Source organism: Panulirus ornatus, chromosome 32, assembly GCF_036320965.1.
Source record: "Panulirus ornatus isolate Po-2019 chromosome 32, ASM3632096v1, whole genome shotgun sequence".
In the NCBI taxonomy this organism is placed as follows: Eukaryota; Metazoa; Arthropoda; class Malacostraca; order Decapoda; family Palinuridae; genus Panulirus; species Panulirus ornatus.
The window spans coordinates 12,061,181-12,085,283 of record NC_092255.1 but is presented as its reverse complement, the minus strand read 5'-3'; the positions used below and the strand labels follow the sequence as shown (position 1 = coordinate 12,085,283).

At 41.6% G+C, this 24,103-nt stretch overlaps 1 protein-coding gene across 1 annotated transcript in view; it reads right to left on the bottom strand.

Moving 5' to 3' along the window:
- Nucleotides 1-24,103, bottom strand: part of LOC139759048 (ribosome biogenesis protein bop1-A) — a 408,882-nt gene that overhangs the window by 327,361 nt on the left and 57,418 nt on the right. The window contains exons 2-4 of the mRNA XM_071680955.1: nt 23,127-23,793; nt 11,179-11,311; nt 3,432-3,636 (exon numbers count right to left, since the gene is read on the bottom strand). Of these exons, the coding sequence (XP_071537056.1) occupies nt 3,432-3,636; nt 11,179-11,311; nt 23,127-23,793 (1,005 nt within the window). The remainder of the gene's footprint in view (nt 1-3,431; nt 3,637-11,178; nt 11,312-23,126; nt 23,794-24,103) is intronic.

Below are 24,103 nucleotides of genomic sequence, written 5' to 3'. Positions count from 1 at the left end.
AGCAGTTCTAACCAATGCTCCTGCCTAAGTGTTCCTACTCACTACTTCTATCTATTGCTGCTGCCATTTTGCCAAAAGGTTGGGCAAATGCATAGTGCTCACTGCAAAAACTCTAGTCACGAAGAATGAGCGGTGTGAATTAAGTGTTGTCAAGTGTTATGTATGACAAACAGAGACTGTATGTTTGTGGACAATACCAGTAGTCCATGTGTGGGTGAGGCAGAAAGAAAAGACAGCTAACTGGGTCAGAGAAGTGCAACTTGACAACCACTAAAGTGCTGGCCCTCTATGAAGGCGTCCCTAATAATCGCGATACCCAAACGGGTAGTACTGGTAATATACCTCCATAGTCATTGGCTGCTTACCAACTACTACCTACCTTCAATCATAGTTAATCAAAATATATTTTATTTATTTATATATTTATATATAAATTACAGAGGTATAAGTTTGTTGAGTATTCCTGGTAAATTATATGGGAGGGTATTGATTGAGAGGGTGAAGGCATGTACAGAGCATCAGATTGGGGAAGAGCAGTGTGGTTTCAGAAGTGGTAGAGGATGTGTGGATCAGGTCTTTGCTTTGAAGAATGTATGTGAGAAATACTTAGAAAAGCAAATGGATTTGTATGTAGCATTTATGGATCTGGAGAAGGCATATGATAGAGTTGATAGAGATGCTCTGTGGAAGGTATTAAGAATATATGGTGTGGGAGGCAAGTTGTTAGAAGCAGTGAAAAGTTTTTATCGAGGATGTAAGGCATGTGTACGTGTAGGAAGAGAGGAAAGTGATTGGTTCTCAGTGAATGTAGGTTTGCGGCAGGGGTGTGTGATGTCTCCATGGTTGTTTAATTTGTTTATGGATGGGGTTGTTAGGGAGGTAAATGCAAGAGTTTTGGAAAAAGGGGCAAGTATGAAGTCTGTTGGGGATGAGAGAGCTTGGGAAGTGAGTCAGTTGTTGTTCGCTGATGATACAGCGCTGGTGGCTGATTCATGTGAGAAACTGCAGAAGCTGGTGACTGAGTTTGGTAAAGTGTGTGAAAGAAGAAAGTTAAGAGTAAATGTGAATAAGAGCAAGGTTATTAGGTACAGTAGGGTTGAGGGTCAAGTCAATTGGGAGGTGAGTTTGAATGGAGAAAAACTGGAGGAAGTGAAGTGTTTTAGATATCTGGGAGTGGATCTGGCAGCAGATGGAATCATGGAAGCGGAAGTGGATCATAGGGTGGGGGAGGGGGCGAAAATTCTGGGAGCCTTGAAGAATGTGTGGAAGTCGAGAACATTATCTCGGAAAGCAAAAATGGGTATGTTTGAAGGAATAGTGGTTCCAACAATGTTGTATGGTTGCGAGGCGTGGGCTATGGATAGAGTTGTGCGCAGGAGGATGGATGTGCTGGAAATGAGATGTTTGAGGACAATGTGTGGCGTGAGGTGGTTTGATCGAGTAAGTAACATAAGGGTAAGGGAGATGTGTGGAAATAAAAAGAGCGTGGTTGAGAGAGCAGAAGAGGGTGTTTTGAAATGGTTTGGGCACATGGAGAGAATGAGTGAGGAAAGATTGACCAAGAGGATATATGTGTCGGAGGTGGAGGGAACGAAGAGAAGAGGGAGACCAAATTGGAGGTGGAAAGATGGAGTGAAAAAGATTTTGTGTGATCAGGGCCTGAACATGCAGGAGGGTGAAAGGAGGGCAAGGAATAGAGTGAATTGGAGCGATGTGGTATACCGGAGTTGACGTGCTGTCAGTGGATTGAATCAGGGCATGTGAAGCGTCTGGGGTAAACCATGGAAAGCTGTGTAGGTATGTATAGTTGCGTGTGTGGATGTATGTATATACATGTGTATGGGGGTGGGTTGGGCCATTTCTTTCGTCTGTTTCCTTGCGCTACTTCGCAAACGCAGGAGAAAAAAAAAAAAAATCTATTTTGCTTTGTCGCTGTCTCCTGCGTTTGCGAGGTAGCGCAAGGAAACAGACGAAAGAAATGGCCCAACCCACCCCCATACACAATGTATACACACACACGTCCACACACGCAAATATACATACCTATACATCTCAATGTACACATATATATATATACACAGACACATACATATATACCCATGCACACAATTCACACTGTCTGCCCCCATTCACTCCCATCGCCACCTCGGCACACATGGAACACCTTCCCCCTCCCCCCTCATGTGTGCGAGGTAGCACTAGGAAACGACAACAAAGGCCCCATTCGTTCACACTCAGTCTCTAGCTGCCACGCAATAATGCCCGAAACCACAGCTCCCTTTCAACATCCAGGCCCCACACAACTTTCCATGGTTTACCCCAGACGCTTCACATGCCCTGATTCAATCCACTGACAGCACGTCAACCCCGGTATACCACATCGATCCAATTCACTCTATTCCTTGCCCTCCTTTCACCCTCCTGCATGTTCAGGCCCCGATCACACAAAATCTTTCTCACTCCATCTTTCCACCTCCAATTTGGTCTCCCACTTCTCCTCGTTCCCTCCACCTCTGACACATATATCCTCTTGGTCAATCTTTCGTCACTCATTCTCTCCATGTGCCCAAACCATTTCAAAACACCCTCTTCTGCTCTCTCAACCACGCTCTTTTTATTTCCACACATCTCTCTTACCCTTACATTACTTACTCGATCAAACCACCTCACACCACACATTGTCCTCAAACATCTCATTTCCAGCACATCCACCCTCCTGCGCACAACTCTATCCATAGCCCACGCCTTGCAACCATACAACATTGTTGGAACCACTATTCCTTCAAACATACCCATTTTTGCTTTCCGAGATAATGTTCTCGACTTCCACACATTCTTCAAGGCTCCCAGGATTTTCGCCCCCTCCCCCACCCTATGATCCACTTCCGCTTCCATGGTTCCATCCGCTGCCAGATCCACTCCCAGATATCTAAAACACTTTACTTCCTCCAATTTTTCTCCATTCAAACTAACCTCCCAATTGACTTGACCCTCAACCCTACTGTACCTAATAATTAACCTTGCTCTTCACATTTACTCTTAACTTTCTTCTTTCACACACTTTACCAAACTCAGTCACCAGCTTCTGCAGTTTCTCACATGAATCAGCCACCAGCGCTGTATCATCAGCGAACAACAACTGACTCAATTCCCAAGCTCTCTCATCCACAACAGACTTCATACTTGCCCCTCTTTCCAAAACTCTTGCATTCACCTCCCTAACAACCCCATCCATAAACAAATTAAACAACCATGGAGACATCACACACCCCTGCCGCAAACCTACATTCACTGAGAACCAATCACTTTCCTCTCTTCCTACACGTACACATGCCTTACATCCTCGATAAAAACTTTTCACTGCTTCTAACAACTTGCCTCCCACACCATATATTCTTAATCAAAACATGATACATATTCTGTAAACATACCTTGGAGGGAATGAATGCACTCTTGCTTTCTGGGCGACCTGACAATGGCATTTCCATGACTTCATGAGTGAAGTGGTCAATCCAGGGAGCATAATAATCATAGCTGGCATCTGGTACTCGTTGGGAAAGGAGACGCTTAACAGAATCTAGGTCTGCATCACTGAGTCGAACATCCTGTCCAGTTTGCTTATCAAATACTGTGCGGCTGTTAACATGAAAAATATATTATTCATTCATTATTGTACTTGATCATCATTTCTCACATCAGCAAGGTAGCCCCAGGAAACAAATGAAGAATGGCCCATCCAATCAGATACACACACATATAAATATCTACATAAAACGCCCATACACGCACATATACATATCAACATATACACATAACATACACATACACAGACATATACATATATACACATGTACATATTCATACATGCTCGCCTTCATCCATTTCCGGTGCTACCCCATCCTGCAGGAAACAGCATCACAGCCCTCTGCTTCAGTGAAGTAATGCCAGAAAAAAAAAAAAAAAAAAAAAAAAAAAAAAAAAAAAAAAAAAAAAAAGGCCACATTCGTTCACACTGCCTATAGCTTTTGTGTGTAATGCACTGAAACCACAGCACCCTATCTACATCCAGGCCCCACAGACCTTTCCATGGTTTACCCAAGATGCTTCACATGCCCTGGTTTAGTCGTGACAACACATCAACCCCGGTATACCACATCATTCCAATTCACTCTACTCTTTGAATGCCTATCACCCTTCGGTGTGTTCAGGCACCAAATGTTCAAAATCTTTTTCACTCCATCCTTCCACCCCCAATTTGGTCTCCTACTTCTTGTTTCCTCCACCTATGACACATATATCATCTTTGTCAATCTTTCTTCATATCTCTCCACATGTCCAAAACATTTCAACACACCCTCTTCTCTCTCAACCACACTCTTTATTTCCACACATCTTTCTTACCCTTCCATTACTTACTCGATCAAACCACCTCACACCACATACTGTCTTCAAACATTTAATTTCCAACAAATCCACCCTCTGTACAACCCTATCTACAGCCTATGACTTGCAATATTATATATATATTGGTGGAACTACTATTCTTTCAAACATACCCATTTTTTCTCTCTGCGATAATTTTTCTCCTTCCACACATTCTTCATTGCTCCCAGAACCTTTGGCCCTCCACCCTGTGAATCACTTCTGCTTCCATGGTTCCATTCTCTGCTAAATCCACGCCCAGATATCTAAAACACTTTACTTCCAATTTTTCTCCAATTAAACTTACATCCCAATTAATTTGTCCATCAACTGAACCCAATAACCTTGCTCTTATTCATATTTACTCTCAACTTTCTCCTTTCACACACCTTTCCAAACTTAGTCACCAACTTCTGCAGTTTCTCACTCGAATCAGCCACCAGAGCTGCATCAGTGAACAACTGACTCACTTACCAGGCCCTTTCATCCCCAACAGACAGCATTCTCACCCCCCCTCCAAAACTCATGCATTTACCTCCCTAACCACCACATCCATAAACAAATTAAACAACCATGGCGACATCAAACATCCCTGCCACAGACCAACCTTCGCTTGGAACCATTAGCTATCCTCTCTTATTACTCATACACATGCCTTACATCCTTGGCAAAAGCTTTTTACTGCTTCTAGCCACTTACCTACCACACCACATATTCTTAAGACCTTCCACACGGAATCTCTATCAACCCTATCATATGCCCTCTCCAGATCCATAAAAGCCACATACAAATCCATCGTTTTTCTAAGTATTTCTCACATACATTCTTCAAAGCAAACACCTAATCCACACAACCTCTACCACTTATAAAACCACACTGCTCTTCCACAATCTAATGCTCTGTACATGCCTTCACCCTCTCAATCAATAACCTCCCATATAATTTCACAGGAATAATCAACAAACTTCTGCATCTGTAGTTTGAACATTCACCTTTATCCCCTTTGCCTTTGTACAATGGCAATTGCATTCCACCAATCCTGAAGCACCTCACCATGATCCATACATACACTGAATATCCTTACCAATAAATCAACAAGACAGTCACCCCCTTTCTTAATAATTTCTACTGCAATACCATCCAAACCCAGCACCTTGCCAGATTTCATCTTCCACAAAGCATTCACTACCTCTTCTCTCTTCACCAAACCATTCTCCCTGACCCTCTCACTGCACACCACCCCGACCAAAACACCCTACTTCTGTCACTCTATCATCAAACACATTCAACAAACCTTCAAATTATTCACTTCATCACTACCAGCTATTACTTCCCCTCTTGCCCCCTCCACCAATGTTCTCATTTGTTCTCTTCTTACACATATCATTTAACTCCTTCCAAAACATCTTTTTATTCCCCCTAGTTTAATGATACTATCTCACCCCAACTCTCATTTGCCCTCTTGTTCAACCCTTGCAACTTCCTCTTGACCTTTTGCCATTTTCTTTTAAACATCTCCCAGTCACTTGCACTTTTTCCTTGTAAGAATTGTCCAAATGCCTGTCTTTTCTCTTTCACCAGCAACTTTACTTCTTCATCCCACCACTCACTACCCTTTCTAATTTGCCCATCTCCCATCTTTCTCATGCCACATGCATCTTTTGCACATGCCATCACTGCTTCCCTAAATACATCTCATTCCTCACCCACTTCCCTCATGTTATTTGCTCTCACCTTTTGCCATTCTATACTTAATCTCTCCTGGTACTTCACACAAGTCTCCTTTAAAGCTCACTTACTCTCACCACTCTCTTCTCCCCAACATTCTCTCTCTGTTTTTGAAAATCTCTATAAATCTTCACCTTTGCTTGCACAAGACATCCCTCCAGCAGCCCCTCTCAGAACATTTACATCCAAAAGTCTTTCTTTTAAATGCCTATCAATTAACACATAATCCAATAATGCCCTTTAACCATCCCTCCTACTCAAATACATATACTTATTCATTGGATGTTAATGTGCTGAGAGGTGCAACTGGAGGGATGTCTGATCATTATCTTGTGGAGGCTAAGGTGAAGATTTGTATGGGTTTTCAGAAAAGAAGAGTGAATGTTGGGGTGAAGAGGGTGGTGAGAGTAAGTGAGCTTGGGAAGGAGACCTGTGTGAGGAAGTACCAGGAGAGACTGAGTACAAAATGGAAAAAGGTGAGAACAATGGAAGTAAGGGGAGTGGGGGAGGAATGGGATGTATTTAGGGAATCAGTGATGGATTGCGCAAAAGATGCTTGTGGCATGAGAAGAGTGGGAGGTGGGTTGATTAGAAAGGGTAGTGAGTGGTGGGATGAAGAAGTAAGAGTATTAGTGAAAGAGAAGAGAGAGGCATTTGGACGATTTTTGCAGGGAAAAAATGCAATTGAGTGGGAGATGTATAAAAGAAAGAGACAGGAGGTCAAGAGAAAGGTGCAAGAGGTGAAAAAAAGGGCAAATGAGAGTTGGGGTGAGAGAGTATCATTAAATTTTAGGGAGAATAAAAAGATGTTCTGGAAGGAGGTAAATAAAGTGCGTAAGACAAGGGAGCAAATGGGAACTTCGGTGAAGGGCGCAAGTGGGGAGGTGATAACAAGTAGTGGTGATGTGAGAAGGAGATGGAGTGAGTATTTTGAAGGTTTGTTGAATGTGTTTGATGATAGAGTGGCAGATATAGGGTGTTTTGGTCGAGGTGGTGTGCAAAGTGAGAGGGTTAGGGAAAATGATTTGGTAAACAGAGAAGAGGTAGTGAAAGCTTTGCGGAAGATGAAAGCCGGCAAGGCAGCAGGTTTGGATGGTATTGCAGTGGAATTTATTAAAAAAGGGGGTGACTGTATTGTTGACTGGTTGGTAAGGTTATTTAATGTATGTATGACTCATGGTGAGGTGCCTGAGGATTGGCGGAATGCGTGCATAGTGCCATTGTACAAAGGCAAAGGGGATAAGAGTGAGTGCTCAAATTACAGAGGTATAAGTCTGTTGAGTATTCCTGGTAAATTATATGGGAGGGTATTGATTGAGAGGGTGAAGGCATGTACAGAGCATCAGATTGGGGAAGAGCAGTGTGGTTTCAGAAGTGGTAGAGGATGTGTGGATCAGGTGTTTGCTTTCAAGAATGTATGTGAGAAATACTTAGAAAAGCAAATGGATTTGTATGTAGCATTTATGGATCTGGAGAAGGCATATGATAGAGTTGATAGAGATGCTCTGTGGAAGGTATTAAGAATATATGGTGTGGGAGGAAAGTTGTTAGAAGCAGTGAAAAGTTTTTATCGAGGATGTAAGGCATGTGTACGTGTAGGAAGAGAGGAAAGTGATTGGTTCTCAGTGAATGTAGGTTTGCGGCAGGGGTGTGTGATGTCTCCATGGTTGTTTAATTTGTTTATGGATGGGGTTGTTAGGGAGGTAAATGCAAGAGTTTTGGAAAGAGGGGCAAGTATGAAGTCTGTTGGGGATGAGAGAGCTTGGGAAGTGAGTCAGTTGTTGTTCGCTGATGATACAGCGCTGGTGGCTGATTCATGTGAGAAACTGCAGAAGCTGGTGACTGAGTTTGGAAAAGTGTGTGGAAGAAGAAAGTTAAGAGTAAATGTGAATAAGAGCAAGGTTATTAGGTACAGTAGGGTTGAGGGTCAAGTCAATTGGGAGGTGAGTTTGAATGGAGAAAAACTGGAGGAAGTGAAGTGTTTTAGATATCTGGGAGTGGATCTGGCAGCGGATGGAACCATGGAAGCGGAAGTGGATCATAGGGTGGGGGAGGGGGAGAAAATCCTGGGGGCCTTGAAGAATGTGTGGAAGTCGAGAACATTATCTCGGAAAGCAAAAATGGGTATGTTTGAAGGAATAGTGGTTCCAACAATGTTGTATGGTTGCGAGGCGTGGGCTATGGATAGAGTTGTGCGCAGGAGGATGGATGTGCTGGAAATGAGATGTTTGAGGACAATGTGTGGTGTGAGGTGGTTTGATCGAGTGAGTAACGTAAGGGTAAGAGAGATGTGTGGAAATAAAAAGAGCGTGGTTGAGAGAGCAGAAGAGGGTGTTTTGAAGTGGTTTGGGCACATGGAGAGGATGAGTGAGGAAAGATTGACCAAGAGGATATATGTGTCGGAGGTGGAGGGAACAAGGAGAAGAGGGAGACCAAATTGGAGGTGGAAAGATGGAGTGAAAAAGATTTTGTGTGATCGAGGCCTGAGCATGCAGGAGGGTGAAAGGAGGGCAAGGAATAGAGTGAATTGGAGCAATGTGGTATACCGGGGTTGACGTGCTGTCAGTGGATTGAAGCAGGGCATGTGAAGCGTCTGGGGTAAACCATGGAAAGCTGTGTAGGTATGTATATTTGCGTGTGTGGACGTATGTATATACATGTGTATGGGGGGGGGGGGGGGGGGCCATTTCTTTCGTCTGTTTCCTTGTGCTACCTCGCAAACGCGGGAGACAGCGACAAAGTATAATAAATAAAATATAAAATTTATATTTTTATTATACTTTGTCGCTGTCTCCCGCGTTTACCTCTTTTTAAACCAGGCATTCCCAATCAACAATCTTTTTTTTACAAAAATCCACAAGCTCTTCACCATTTCCATTTACAACACTGAATACCCAATGTACACCAATCATACCCATAACTTCCACATTACTCACCTTTGCATTCAAATCACCCATCACTAATACCTAGTCTCGTGCACCAAAGCTGCTGACATTCACTCAGCTGCTCCCAAAATACTTGCCTCTCATGATCTTTCTTCTCATGACCAGGTGCATAAGCACCAATAATCACCCCTCTCTCTCCATCCATTTTCAGTTTTACCCAATTCAATCTTAAATCTACTTTCTTACACTCTATCACACACTCCCATAACTCCTGCTTCAGGAGTAGTGGTACTCCTGAATATGCTTAATAACTAAAAAAATAGCTTTATGCAAAAAATATTTAACCTGCTTCCTTAATGATGTCAATTTACCCTCTAAACTGAGTAGGAAAATATAAAGCAGAAGACAACAGATAAACTGGAAGTAGAATGAAGTACACATATCCTCTTGTTTATACTGAGAATGCATTCCAAAAAATGCAAAGCAAATGAAAAACATTACACTGGAACCAATTCTACCATAATATACAGGGAAAGAAAAGGAGGTTACATTTCTCAACCAAATTTTCACATACAAATATAAGTTTTCAAGTATGAAAAACTATCTCTCTGCAAGCCACAATTGATGTCTCAGATCTCCAGGGTGTTAGAAATCTCTTAAACCTGCCTTCCAGGTGAGACATATTCCTTTTACCCTTTGTTAGCCCCATTGTAAGTAGTTATTGGTGTGGCTCAGCTATGGCTTGCCCTTTGACCAATCAATAACCCCCATTCAGTGATGATGTCAATGTCCCCAGGTCATCAGCTGAGAAGCATTTCATTATTCTTGGAATACAGACATCAACCTAATGGCGGTCACTGTCAGTCAGAGAGACTTACTTCAAAAGAATGAAGAAGGAAGGTTGGAAAAGAAACTGAGAAAATGCATGCAGGAAACTGCCCTAGATAAGAAGGATTTTTCATACTTCAACACTTGCATTTCTCTCCAAGTTCAGTTTGTTGTAAGAACCATGAAAGTACATCAAAAAGGAGGAGCACAATTAGAGAAATTTTCTTAAAAAAGGAAAAAAGGCAAAATATAGCAAAAATATTATCTTAAGAGTCATCCTGGCACAAATTGGTCCTACCGGCCTGATAATGAAAACTCCTAGGCCACAACATAACAATCCTTAATATCAAGATGAAAGTATCATTGACAGATTTGTTTTGATAAACTCTAAAAATCTTCCTGATACACTACTCTAAGGGAAAACTCTTGGAATGGCCAATAGTAAAGGCAACCTTTCCAAAATTACACAGCCTTTGATATGTTAGCAAATTTGGCCAATGGGTGCACTGGTGAAGAATCATTGACCTTGAAAATAATACATGATTAGAAAGGAGCTCTCTGGTAAACTTCATGAAATTGAAATGTGCCATAAATACGAGAAAATAATAAACTCTATACACACTAAATAAATAAGAGAAAATAATATACTCTAAACACATACCAGACCATCCAAGCTATGGGCCATAATCTTAAGAAAGAGGAGAGAGAGAGAGAGAGAGAGAGAGAGAGAGAGAGAGAGAGAGAGAGAGAGAGAGAGAGAGAGAGAGAGAGAGAGAGAGAGAGAGAGAGAGAGAGAGAGAGAGAGAGAGAGAGAGAGAGAGAGAGAGAGAGAGAGAGAGAGAGAGAGAGAGAGAGAGAGAGAGAGAGAGAGAGAGAGAGAGAGAGAGAGAGAGAGAGAGAGAGAGAGAGAGAGAGAGAGAGAGAGAGAGAGAGAGAGAGAGAGAGAGAGAGAGAGAGAGAGAGAGAGAGAGAGAGAGAGAGAGAGAGAGAGAGAGAGAGAGAGAGAGAGAGAGAGAGAGAGAGAGAGAGAGAGAGAGAGAGAGAGAGAGAGAGAGAGAGAGAGAGAGAGAGAGAGAGAGAGAGAGAGAGAGAGAGAGAGAGAGAGAGAGAGAGAGAGAGAGAGAGAGAGAGAGAGAGAGAGAGAGAGAGAGAGAGAGAGAGAGAGAGAGAGAGAGAGAGAGAGAGAGAGAGAGAGAGAGAGAGAGAGAGAGAGAGAGAGAGAGAGAGAGAGAGAGAGAGAGAGAGAGAGAGAGAGAGAGAGAGAGAGAGAGAGAGAGAGAGAGCTTTTAATTTATTGACTGGATAAAATACTTACCTAAAATCTGCATTCTCTACACTATCCAAGAAGTTGTCCAAAGTATCTCCTCGCTTTGGCTTGAGTATCTGTTCACCCTTCAAGTTATATCCCAAGTGTGGATATTCATCATACCATTTGATAGGCACATTTCCTGAAGGAAAGAAATAAATATGTTTGAAAAATAAACATGATAATCTGATAATCTCATACTCATACTCTAAATAAAGCAAAGGATCACACTGTCAAAACTTTCTTTGACCATAAGAGTTAAAAAGAGAGAGGTTTGCAACACACTGGAATTGGTGTATTTCAAGTATACCTAAATCTCCTTCCAAGCAGATTAGGCTGGTTTTCTGGGACACCAGCTGAGTATGAAAACTGGAAAAGTATCTTCGATAACGAGCCAATGATTTTCTCTACCCCATAAAAGAATAAGAAAATGAGAACTTTTCTTAAGCACCTATGATGAAAAGGAATACCTGTACATACCATTCAAATACACACGTATATTCATATACATAAACGCCCATAAACACACATACCTACACAACATATACATACATACACATGTACATATTCATACTTGCTTGCCTTCATCCATTCCTGTTACTACCCCGCCACAAAGGAAATAGCACCCCCCCCACCCCCGTGAGGTAGTACTAGGAAAAGACAAAAAAAAGGCCACATTTTTTCACACTCAGTCTACCTGTCATGTGTAATGCACTGAAACCACAACTCCCTATCCACATCCAGGCCCCACAGACCTTCCCATGGTTTACCCCAGATGCTTCGATGCCCTGGTCCAGTCCACTGACAGCAAGTTGACCCTGAAATACCACTTTGCTCCAATTCACTCTATCCCATGCATGCCTTTCACCCTCCTGTATGTTCAGGCCCTGATTGCTCAAAATCTTTTTCACACCATCCTTCCACCTCCACTTTGGTCTCCCACTTCTCGTTCCCTCAACTTCTGACACATATATCCTCTTTGTCAACCTTTCCTCACTCATTCTCTCCATATGTCCAAACCATTTCAACACACCCTCTTCAGCTCTCTCTACCACACTCTTTTTACTACTCCACATCTCTCTTACCTTTCTTTACCTACTCAATCAAACCACCTCACACGACGTATTGTCCTCAAACATTTCATTTCCAACACATCCACCCCACTCCATACAACCCTATCTATAGTCCACGCCTCACAACCATATAACATTGTTCAAACCACTATTCCTTCAAACATACCCATTTTTGCTCTATGAGATAACATTCTCTCCTTCCACACATTCTTCATCACTCCCAGAATCTTTGCCCCCTCCCCCACCCTGTGACTCACTTACGCTTCTATGGTTCCATCCACTGCTAAGTCCACTCCCAAGTATATATAACACTTCACTTCCTTCAGTTTTTCTCCATTCAAACATACCTCCCAATTAACTTGTCCTTCAACCCTACTGAACCAAATAACATTACTGTTATTCACATTTACTCTCAACTTTCTCCTTTCACACACTTTACCAAATTCAGTCACCAACCTCTGCAGTTTCTCACCTGAATCAGCCACCAGAGTTGTATCATCAGCAAACAACAACTGACTCACTTCCCAGGCCTCTCTCATCCACAACAGACTGCATACTTGCCTCTCTCTCCAAAACTTGCTTTTACCTCCCTAACCATCCCATCCATAAAGAAATCAAACAACCAAGGGGGACATCACACACCCCTGCCACAAACCGACATTCACTCTCCTCTCTTCCTACTCGTACACATGCCTTACATCCTTGGTAAAAGCTTTTCACTGCTTCTAGCAACTTACCTCCCACCATATATGCTTAAAACCTTCCACAAAGTATCTTTGTCAACCTTATTATATGCTTCCTCCAGATCCATAAATGCTACATACAAATCCATCTGTTTTTCTAAGTATTTCTCACATATATTCTTCAAAGCAAACACCTGATCCACACATCCTCTACCACTTCTGAAACCACACTGCTCTTCCCCAATCTGATGCTCTGTACATGCCTTTACCCTCTTAATCAATGCCCTCTAATATAATTTCCCAGGGATACTCAACAAACTTATGCCTCTGTAGTTTGAACACTCACCCTTATCCCCTTTGCCTTTGTACAATGGCACTATGCATGCATTGCCACCAATTCTCAGGCACTTCACCAAGGTCCATACATACACTGAATATCATTCCCAACCAGTCAACAACACGTTCACCCCCTTTTTTAATAAATTCCACTGCAATACCATCCAAACCCGCTGCCTTACCGGCTTTCATCTTCCACAAAGCTTTCACTACCTTTTCTCTGCTTACCAAACCATTCTCCTTGACCCCCTCACTTCGCACACTACTCCAACCAAAACACCCTATATCTGCTAATCTATCATCAAACACATTTAACAAAACTTCAAAACACTAACTCCCTCTCCTTCTCACTTCATCACTACTTGTTATTATCTCCCCAATAGCCCCCTTCACCAATGTTCCCATCTGTTCTCTTGTCTTATGCACATCATTTACCTCTTTCCAAAACATCCTTTAATCCTCCATAAAATCTAATGATACTCTCTCAAATCAACTCTCAATTGCCCTCTTTTTCACATCTTGCACCTTTCTCCTGACCTCTTGCTGATTTCTTTTATACATCTCCCAGTCATCAGCACTAATTCCATGCAAGTATAGTCCAAACGCCTCTCTCTTCTCTTTCACTAACAATCTTACTTCTTCATCCTACCACTCGCTACCCTTTCTAATCTGCCCGTCTCCCACCTTTCTCATGCCACATGCATATTTTGCGCAAACCATCACTGCTTCTCTAAATACATCCCATTCCTCACCCACTTCCCTCATGTCATTTGTTCTCACCTCTGGCCATTCTACACTCAATCTCTCTTGGTACTTCCTCACAAAAGTCTCCTTTCCAAGCTCCCTTACTCTCACCAAAAAAATATAAACAAAAAAACATATCTATTTATTCATTTATTTTGCTTTGTCGCTGTCTCCTGTGTTAGCGAGGTAGCGCAAGGAAACAGACGAAACAATGACCCAACCCACCCACATACATATGTATATACTTACACATCCACACACGCAAATATACATACCTATACATCTCAACGTATACATATATATATACACACAGGCATATACATATATACACATGTATATAATTCATACTGTCTGCCTTTATTCATTCCCATCGCCACACATGAAATAACAACCCCCTCATGTGCGCGAGGTAGTGCTAGGAAAAGACAACAAAGGCCACATTCGTTCACATCCAATCTTTAGCTGCCATGCAATAATGCACCGAAACAATAGCTCCCTTTCCACATCCAGGCCACACAGAATTTTCCACGGTTTACCCCAGACGCTTCACATTCCCTGATTCAATCCATTGACAGCATGTCGACCCGGTATACCACATCGTTCCAATTCACTCTATTCCTTGCACGCCTTTCACCCTCCTGCATGTTCAGGCCCCAATCACTCAAAATCTTTTTCACTCCATCTTTCAACCTTCAATTTCGTCTCCCACTTCTCATTCCCTCCACTTCTGACACATATATCCTCTTGGTCAATCTTTCCTCACTCATTCTCTCCATGTGACTAAACCACTTCAAAACACCCTCTTCTGCTCTCTCAACCACACTCTTTTTATTACCACACATCTCTCTTACCCTATTATTACTTACTCGAACAAACCACCTCACACCACATATTGTCCTCAAACATCTCACTTCCAGCAGATCCACCCTCCTGCGCACAACTCCATCCATAGCCCACGCCTCGCAACCATATAACATTGTTGGAACCACTACTCCTTCAAACATACCCATTTTTGCTTTCCGAGATAATGCTTTCGCCTTCCACACATTTTTCAATGCTCCCAAAACTTTCGCCTCCTCCCCCACCCTATGATTCACTTCCGCTTCCATGGTTCCATCCGCTGCCACATCCAATCCCAGATATCTAAAACACTTCACTTCCTCCAGTTTTTCTCCATTCAAACTTACCTCCCAATTGACTTGTCCCTCAACTCTACTGTACCTAATAACCTTGCTCTTATTCACATTTACTCTCAGCTTTCTTCTTTCACACACTTTACCAAACTCAGTCACCAGCTTTTGTAGTTTCTCACCTGAATCAGCCACCAACGTTGTATCATCAGTGAACAACAACTGACTCACTTCCCAAGCTCTCTCATCCACAACAGACTGCATACTTGACCCTCTTTCCAAAACTCTGGCATTCACCTCCCTAACAACCCCATCCATAAACAAATTAAACAAATATGGAGACATCACACACCCCTGCCACAAACCAACATTCACTGAGAACCAATCACTTTCCTCTCTTCCTACATGCCTTACATCCTCGATACAAACTTTTCACAGCTTCTAACAACTTGCCTCCCATACCATATATTCTTAATACCTTCCACAGAGCATCTCTATCAACTCTATCATATGCCTTCTCCAGATCCATAAATGCTACATACAAATCCATTTGCTTTTCTAAGTATTTCTCACATACATTCTTCAAAGCAAACACCTCATCCACACATCCTCTTCCCCAATCTGATGCTCTGTACATGCCTTCACCCTCTCAATCAATACCCTCCCATGAAATTTCCCAGGATTAGTCAACAAACTTATACCTCTCTAATTTGAGCACTCACTTTTATCCCCTTTGCTTTTGTTTAATGGCACTATGCAAGCATTCCGCCAATCCTCAGGCACCTCACCATTTATTTATTTATCTATTTATTATACTTTGTTGTTGTCTCCCGTGTTAACGCGGTAGAGCAAAGAAACAGACGAAAGAATGGCCCAACCCGCCCACATACACATGTATATACATACACGTCCACACACGCAAATATAAATACCTATACATCTCAACGTACACATATATATACACACACAGACATATACATATAAACACATGTACATAATTCAAACTGTCTGCCTTTATTCATTCCCATTGCCACCCCACCACACATGAAATAAAACCCCCTCCCCCCGCATGTGCGCGAAAGAGTGCTAAGAAAAACAACAAAGGCCACATTTGTTCACACTCGGTCTCTAGCTGTCATGTATAATGCACCGAAACCACAGCTCCCTTTCCACATCCAGGCCACACAGAACTTTCCATGGTTTACCCCAGATGCTTCACATGCCCTGGTTCAATCCACTGACAGCACGTCGACCCCGGTATACCACATCGTTCCAAATCACTCTATTCCTTGCACGCCTTTCACCCTCCTGCATGTTTAGGCCCCAACAACTCAAAATCTTTTTCACTTCATCTTTCCACCTTCAATTTCGTCTCCCACTTCTCCTCATTCCCTCCACCTCTGACACATATTTCCTTTGTCAATCTTTCCTCACCCATTCTCTCCATGTGACCAAACCATTTCAAAACACCCTCTTCTGCTCTCTCAACCACACTCTTTTTATTACCACACATCTCTCTTTTACCCTTTCATTACTTAATCGATCAAACCACCTCACACCACATATTGTCCTCAAACATCTCATTTCCAGCACATCCACCCTCCTGCGCACAACTCTATCTATAGCCCACACCTAGAAACCATATAACATTGTTGGAACCACGATTCTTTCACACATATCCATTTTTGCTTTCCAAGATATCGTTCTCAACTTCCATACATTTTTCAACGCTCCCAGAACTTTCGCCCCCTCCCCCACCCTATGATTCACTTCTGCTTCCATGGTTCCATCTGCTGCCAAACCCACTCTCAGATATATAAAACACTTCACTTCCTCCAGTTTTTCTCCATTCAAACTTACCTCCCAACTGACTTGTCCCTCAACCCTACTGTACCTAATAACCTTGCTCTTATTCACATTTACTCTCAGCTTTCTTCTTTCTCACACTTTACCAAACTTAGTCACCAGCTTCTGCAGTTTCTCACCCGAATTAGCCACCAGTGCTGTATCATCAGCGAACAACAACTGACTCACTTCCCAAGCTCTCTCATCCACAACAGACTGCATACTTGCCCCTCTTTCCAAAACTCCCTAACAACCCCATCCATAAACATATCAAACAACCATGGAGACATCACACACCCCTCCTGCAAACCAACATTCACTGAGAACCAATCACTTTCCTCTCTTCCTACACGTACACATGCCTTACATCCTCGATAAAAACTTTTCACTGCTTCTAACAACTTACCTCCCACACCATATATTCTTAATACCTTCCACAGAGCATCTCTATCAACTCTATCATATGCCTTCTCCAGATCCATAAATGCTACATACAAATCCATATGCTTTTCTAAGTATTTCTCACATATATTTTTCAAAACAAACGCCTGATCCACACATGTTCTACCACTACTGAAACCAAACTGCTCATCCCCTATCTGAAGCTCTGTACATGCCTTCACCCTCTCAATCAATACCCTCCCATTTAATTTCCCATGAATACTCAACAAACTTACACCTCTGTGATTTGAGGACTCACCCTTATCCCCTTTGCCTTTGTACAATGGCACTATGCAAGCATTCTGCCAGTCCTCAGGTATCTCAGCATGAGTCATATATACATAAACATCCTTACCAACCAGTCAACAATACAGTCACCCCCTTTTTTAATAAATTCCACTGTAATACCATCCAAACCTGCTGCCTTGCCGGCTTTCATCTTCCGCAAAGCTTTTACTACCTCTTCTCTGTTTACCTGATCATTCTCTCTAACCCTCTCACTATGCACACCACCTCGACCAAAACACCCTATATCTGCCACTCTATTATCAAACACATTCAACAAACCTTCAAAATACTCACTCCATCTCCTTCTCACATCACCACTTCTTGTTATCACCTCCCCATAAGGCCCCTTCACCTCCTTCCAAAACATCTTTTTATTCTCCCTAAAATCTAATGATACTCTCTCACCCCATCTCTCATTTGCCCTCTTTTTCACCTCTTGCACTTTTCTCTTGGCCTCCTGCCTCTTTCTTTTATACATCTCCCACTCATCTGCATTATTTCCCTTCAATAATCATCCAAATGCCTCTCTCTTCTCTTTCACTAATAATCTTACTTCTTCATCCCACCACTCACTACCCTTTCTAATCTGCCCGCCTCCCACGCTTCTCATGCCACAAGCATCTTTTGTGCAAGCCATTACTGCTTCCCTAAATATATCCTATTCCTCCCCCACTCCCCTTATGTCCTTTGTTTTCACCTTTTTCCATTCTGTACTGTCTCTCCTGGTACTTCCTCACACAAGTCTCCTTCCCAAGCTCACTTACTCTCACCACTCTCTTCACCCCAACATTCTCTCTTCTTTTCTGAAAACCTACAAATCTTCACCTTTGCCTCCACTAGATAATGATCAGACATCCCTCTAGTTGCACCTCTCAGCACATTAACATCCAAAAGTCTCGCTTTCGCGCGTCTATCAATTAACACGTAATCCAATAACGCTCTCTGGCCATGTCTCCTACTAACATACATATTCTTACGTATATCTCTCTTTTTAAACCAGGTATTCCAAATCAACAGTACTTTTTCAGCACATAAATCTACAAGTTCTTCACCATTTCCATTTACAACACTGAATACCCCGTGTACACCAATTATCCCTCAACTGCCACATTACTCACCTTTGCATTCAAATCACCCATCACTATAACCTGGTCTAGTGCATCAAAACTACTAACACACTCACTCAGCTGCTCCCAAAACACTTGCCTTTCATGATCTTTCTTCTCATGCCCAGGTGCATATGCACCAATAATCACCCATCTCTCTCCATCCACTTTCAGTTTTACCCATATCAATCTAGAGTTTACTTTCTTACACTCTCACCCATCTCTTTCCATCCACTTTCAGTTTTACCCTTATCAATCTAGAGTTTACGTTCTTACACTCTATCACATACTCCCACCCCTCCTGTTTCAGGAGTAGTGCTACTCCTTCCCTTGCTCTTGTCCTCTCATTAACCCCTGACTTTACTTCCAAGACATTCCCAAACCACTCTTCCCCTTTACCCTTGAGCTTCGTTTCACTCAGAGCCAAAACATCCAGGTTCCTTTCCTCCAAGGTACTACCTATCTCTCAGTTCTCGCTCTTAGTTACCATTCAGTAAGCAAGCATTATTCAAGTGAATCCAACAAATTTTCATGCTGGATTGCACCAATTTTATATCAAACCCCAAAGATGATGATGAGCAAAAGGAAAATCCTATCATATGTTGACAGATCTGGCAAGAAGCTGAGGAAGATGCTTGATGTGGTATTGAAAATTAAGGTAATCACCCAATATTATTCAGGAGGAAAAAAAGTTAATGTGATTGCACATCATCTACAGCTGTCCTATTCAATAGTCTCCACAGTTTCAAAGGACAAAGAAAAAAATATGTGAAGCAATAAAAGGTTTGGCAAGTATAAAACAACAAGGGCCCATCTACAAAATGAAAAAGTTTTTGATGCTGTGGATGGATGATCAAAATAAAAAACATGCACCACTAAGCTTACTAACAACAGAGGCAAAGGCTAGAAGTCTTTTTGAGACTTTGAAGAAGAGAGCAGGAGAGGATTACATCAAGAGCTTCACAGCAAGTCATGGTTGGTTCAATACATCTAAAAGAAGATATAGCTTGCACAACATTCAAATCACAGGTGAAGCAGCATTTGCTGAAAAAGGAGCTGCTGAAAAGTTAATTGAATGTTTGGATGAATCAATCCATGAACTAAAGAATCTTTAATAAAAGGTAAAATGAGAATCATATGATAAAGCTGGTTAATGAAAATTCAAATAATCATGATAGAAACTGAGTAGGATAAAAGAATGCTGAACAAGTATACGAATGCTACATGACATGTGTCTGACTTATGTCCATTTCGAGTTCTGACCAGTCAAAATGGAACTCAGACATATGATGGGGAGCATCTGTACTTGTCCTGGAACACCCCTTGATCAGGTGTAGAGCTTTGTTAGCAGTATCTGTGTTCAACTTTGATTCTAATCCAATCACCGTCATAAAATATTGTGCATATAAGTATTCAGTAATACTTTAGGACACATGACTTTGTGAAGTTGAACTCTGACCCCATGAACCCAAAAACCTAATCAGGTATGCTTTAGAACACTGCATACAGTATTCAATAAAAGTTCTCAAACATCATCCCTTAAGATGGGAGAAAGAATAATACCAATATATCTCCAATGTGTATGAGAATTCTTAACACAACCTTGCTAAAAAGAAAATGACAAACACTTTGTGAAAAGAAAGAAGTTATGAGTTACTATGTGCAAAAGCATTTAGTGGCATCTTGACCCCAACCTCTGAAACTAGATCAGATGCAAAACTATGTATGCAGTATCTCTGGTATAAGTTTGGTCTATATCCAATTTCGAAGATCGTGAGAAATTGCATACATGAGCACATGTTGGCATTTCAGTATATGTGACCACATGACCTTTGAAAACTCAATCGCAGGTTTATCTTTTCACAGAGAACCTGTGAAAAAAGTTTGGTTCTATCTATCTATATCTCTGATGTCTATTTATATCTCTGATGCCTACTCCAATTAGAACTTCCTCAAAGGGGTGGCCACGGCAAAAGTTTCCATACTAAAGAACTCAGTGCCGCTTCTCAGCCTTTAGTATGTCACCCATAACATGCAACTGGCAGAGAGCAAGTCTAGTGCAGTGTTTGCAAAGGCTGCTATCTAATGCTCCCAATGACTACACCTATCTAATGTTCCTACATACTGCTTCTACCTAATGTTCCTTCCTAATAATCATGCCTAATATTCCTATGAACTACTTCTATCTAATGCTCCTACCATGTTATCAAAAGGTAGGGCTAGTGCATAGTGCTCACCATAGGAAATCTAGAGTTAGGAAGAATGAGCTGCACACGTTAAGTGTAGTCAAATGTTTAATATGACAAGGAGAGACTATGTTTGTGGACAAAATGCCAGTCGTCCATACGTTAGTAAGGCAGAAAGAAAAAACAGCAACCTGGGTCAGAGGAGTGCAACTTGACAACCACTAAATTGCTGGCTCACTAAGCAGATGTCACTAACCCTACTGATACCCTGGCGGGTAGTATACCTCCCTGGTTGTTGGCTGCCTACCAACTACTACCTAAAAAAAAGTTTGGTTCATTTCTAATAATCCAGTCACAGTCATTCACAAGCAAAGTAATATACCCCTCCACCTTACAGCATAGAATTCAATATTTTCATTACAGGAAATTCATACACCAGGGAACTTATATCAATATTCATACTCAAAGCAATAAAATTCATTAAACATTTTATCTTATTCTAAATCTTTTGGAAGTTACAGTGGGAAGGAAGGTTAGAACACTTTCAAACAATCATGCAAGAAAAGTTTATGGTATATTGGTCTATAACAATCTGACTTTTAAAGTGCAAGCAGCTGATAAAGATTTTTCTAAAAGGATACAGAAACAAAGACAGAACAAAGGAGGAGGACATCTGAGGAAATATGTCACATAAGATGTATGTTACAGTTGCCATACATAATGTTGAGGATGGTACAGCCATAAGAAAAGCCTGATATAATGTGCCTCTGTAAGATGGATGCAGAGAGTGAGGGAGGTTGTGAGAGGAGTAATCACTGTAAGATTCTCTACAGGAGAATCAAGAATGGGCTGGTTTAAGGAGGTTCTGCTTATCCACCCTGCAGTGTAATAGCTGAATGCTTGAAGAATAAACAAAGCTAGAAAGATTTTTCGCTGATGATACAGCGCTGGTGGCTGATTCATGTGAGAAACTGCAGAAGCTGGTGACTGAGTTTGGTAAAGTGTGTGAAAGAAGAAAGTTAAGAGTAAATGTGAATAAGAGCAAGGTAATTAGGTACAGTAGGGTTGAGGGTCAAGTCAATTGGGAGGTAAGTTTGAATGGAGAAAAACTGGAGGAAGTAAAGTGTTTTAGATATCTGGGAGTGGATCTGGCAGCGGATGGAACCATGGAAGCGGAAGTGGATCATAGGGTGGGGGAGGGGGCGAAAATCCTGGGAGCCTTGAAAAATGTGTGGAAGTCAAAAACATTATCTCCGAAAGCAAAAATGGGTATGTTTGAAGGAATAGTGGTTCCATCAATGTTGTATGGTTGCGAGGCGTGGGCTATGGATAGAGATGTGCGCAGGAGGATGGATGTGCTGGAAATGAGATGTTTGAGGACAATGTGTGGTGTGAGGTGGTTTGATCGAGTAAGTAACGTAAGGGTAAGAGAGATGTGTGGAAATAAAAAGAGCGTGGTTGAGAGATCAGAAGAGGGTGTTTTGAAATGGTTTGGGCACATGGAGAGATTGAGTGAGGAAAGATTGACCAAGAGGATATATGTGTCGGAGATGGAGGGAACGAGGAGAGGAGGGAGACCAAATTGGAGGTGGAAAGATGGAGTGAAAAATATTTTGTGTGATCGGGGCCTGAACATGCAGGAGGGTGAAAGGAGGGCAAGGAATAGAGTGAATTGGATCGTTGTGGTATACCAGGGTTGACGTGCTGTCAGTGGATTGAATCAGGGTATGTGAAGCGTCTGGGGTAAACCATGGAAAGCTGTGTAGGTATGTATATTTGCGTGTGTGGACGTATGTATATACATGTGTATGGGGGTGGGTTGGGCCATTTCTTTCGTCTGTTTCCTTGCGCTACCTCGCAAACGCGGGAGACAGCGGCAAAAAAAAAAAAAAAAAAAAAAAAAAAAAAATCTAATGTGCATTATAAAGAAGTACTTAGTGAAATGAACTACGCTCTTACCTGCTTCTTCAGCTACTGATTTACACATCTAATTCTTAATATTTCCTCATAATTCATCATATGAGGCACTTTCCAGTGTCATTATATTCAAAATCATACAGTAAAACCAGTCACATTTTATGCAAACATGCATGCTGATAAAAATGTTTTATGCAATTCTACTAACCTATTGTGTTCCTGAGATCTTCTTCATCCGAAGAGTCCTCTTTATATTCACGTGATGCAACACCGTGAATTCCTAATGTAAATTGTTTTATACTGCTTTTATCTGGCTTTGTGGCTTGAGATCTTAATGGCTTTATCACCACAGAAGAGCTAGTCTTTTTGGTTTGTAATTTTGATGTCTTTTGCTGTTCAAACAACTTTTTACCTTTTGTATCCTTTCCTTTTTCATGTGGAGGATCATCAATACCACTATCTCCATCAGTCTTTACATCACCTCCCAACTGTGGTTGATCTGACTTTTCATCTCCCTTTTCTTCTCCATTTTCATAATCATCAAGACTGTCTGCCTCACCACTGTCATCATCTTCATTCTCATCTTCATCATTACTGTCATCTTCATCACTGTATTCTGAATCCAATGTACCATCATCTGCAACAACGTTGACTCCCATCTCTGGTTTATTTTTCGTTTTTTTACCTTCCTCCACTTCTTTTCCATTTTCATCACCTGTGTCATCTTCATCAAGACTGCCTGCCTCATCAGCATTATCATCCTCCTCATCTAAGCCACTGCTGTCATTTTCTATATCATCTTCATTTACATCACCAGATTCTGAATCTGTTGCATCACCATCATCCTCTGTGTTAATGCTGGCCAAGTAATTCACCTGAAGAAAATTACAAAAATGTAGGTTTTGAATTTTGAAAAATAAACTTTTCTCTACAAGCTAGTGTCCCACGAGCAGAAGAAACATTCTATAACACTTTTCTAAGAAAATCAAGGTTGAGACCTTCCAACCCTCAGTATTAACAGGGAGTAAGCACTAGTCTTCCTCATTCTTTGCTAACCACTCAACCATATCTGCAGAAACTCATTCATTTTGGCTTTGTCCTAAACCAATCAGAGACAGTCAATGACATACTGTCACTGACCTACTCAGTTCCAGCCCCTAGTAGCTAACAGAGTTTGCACACTGA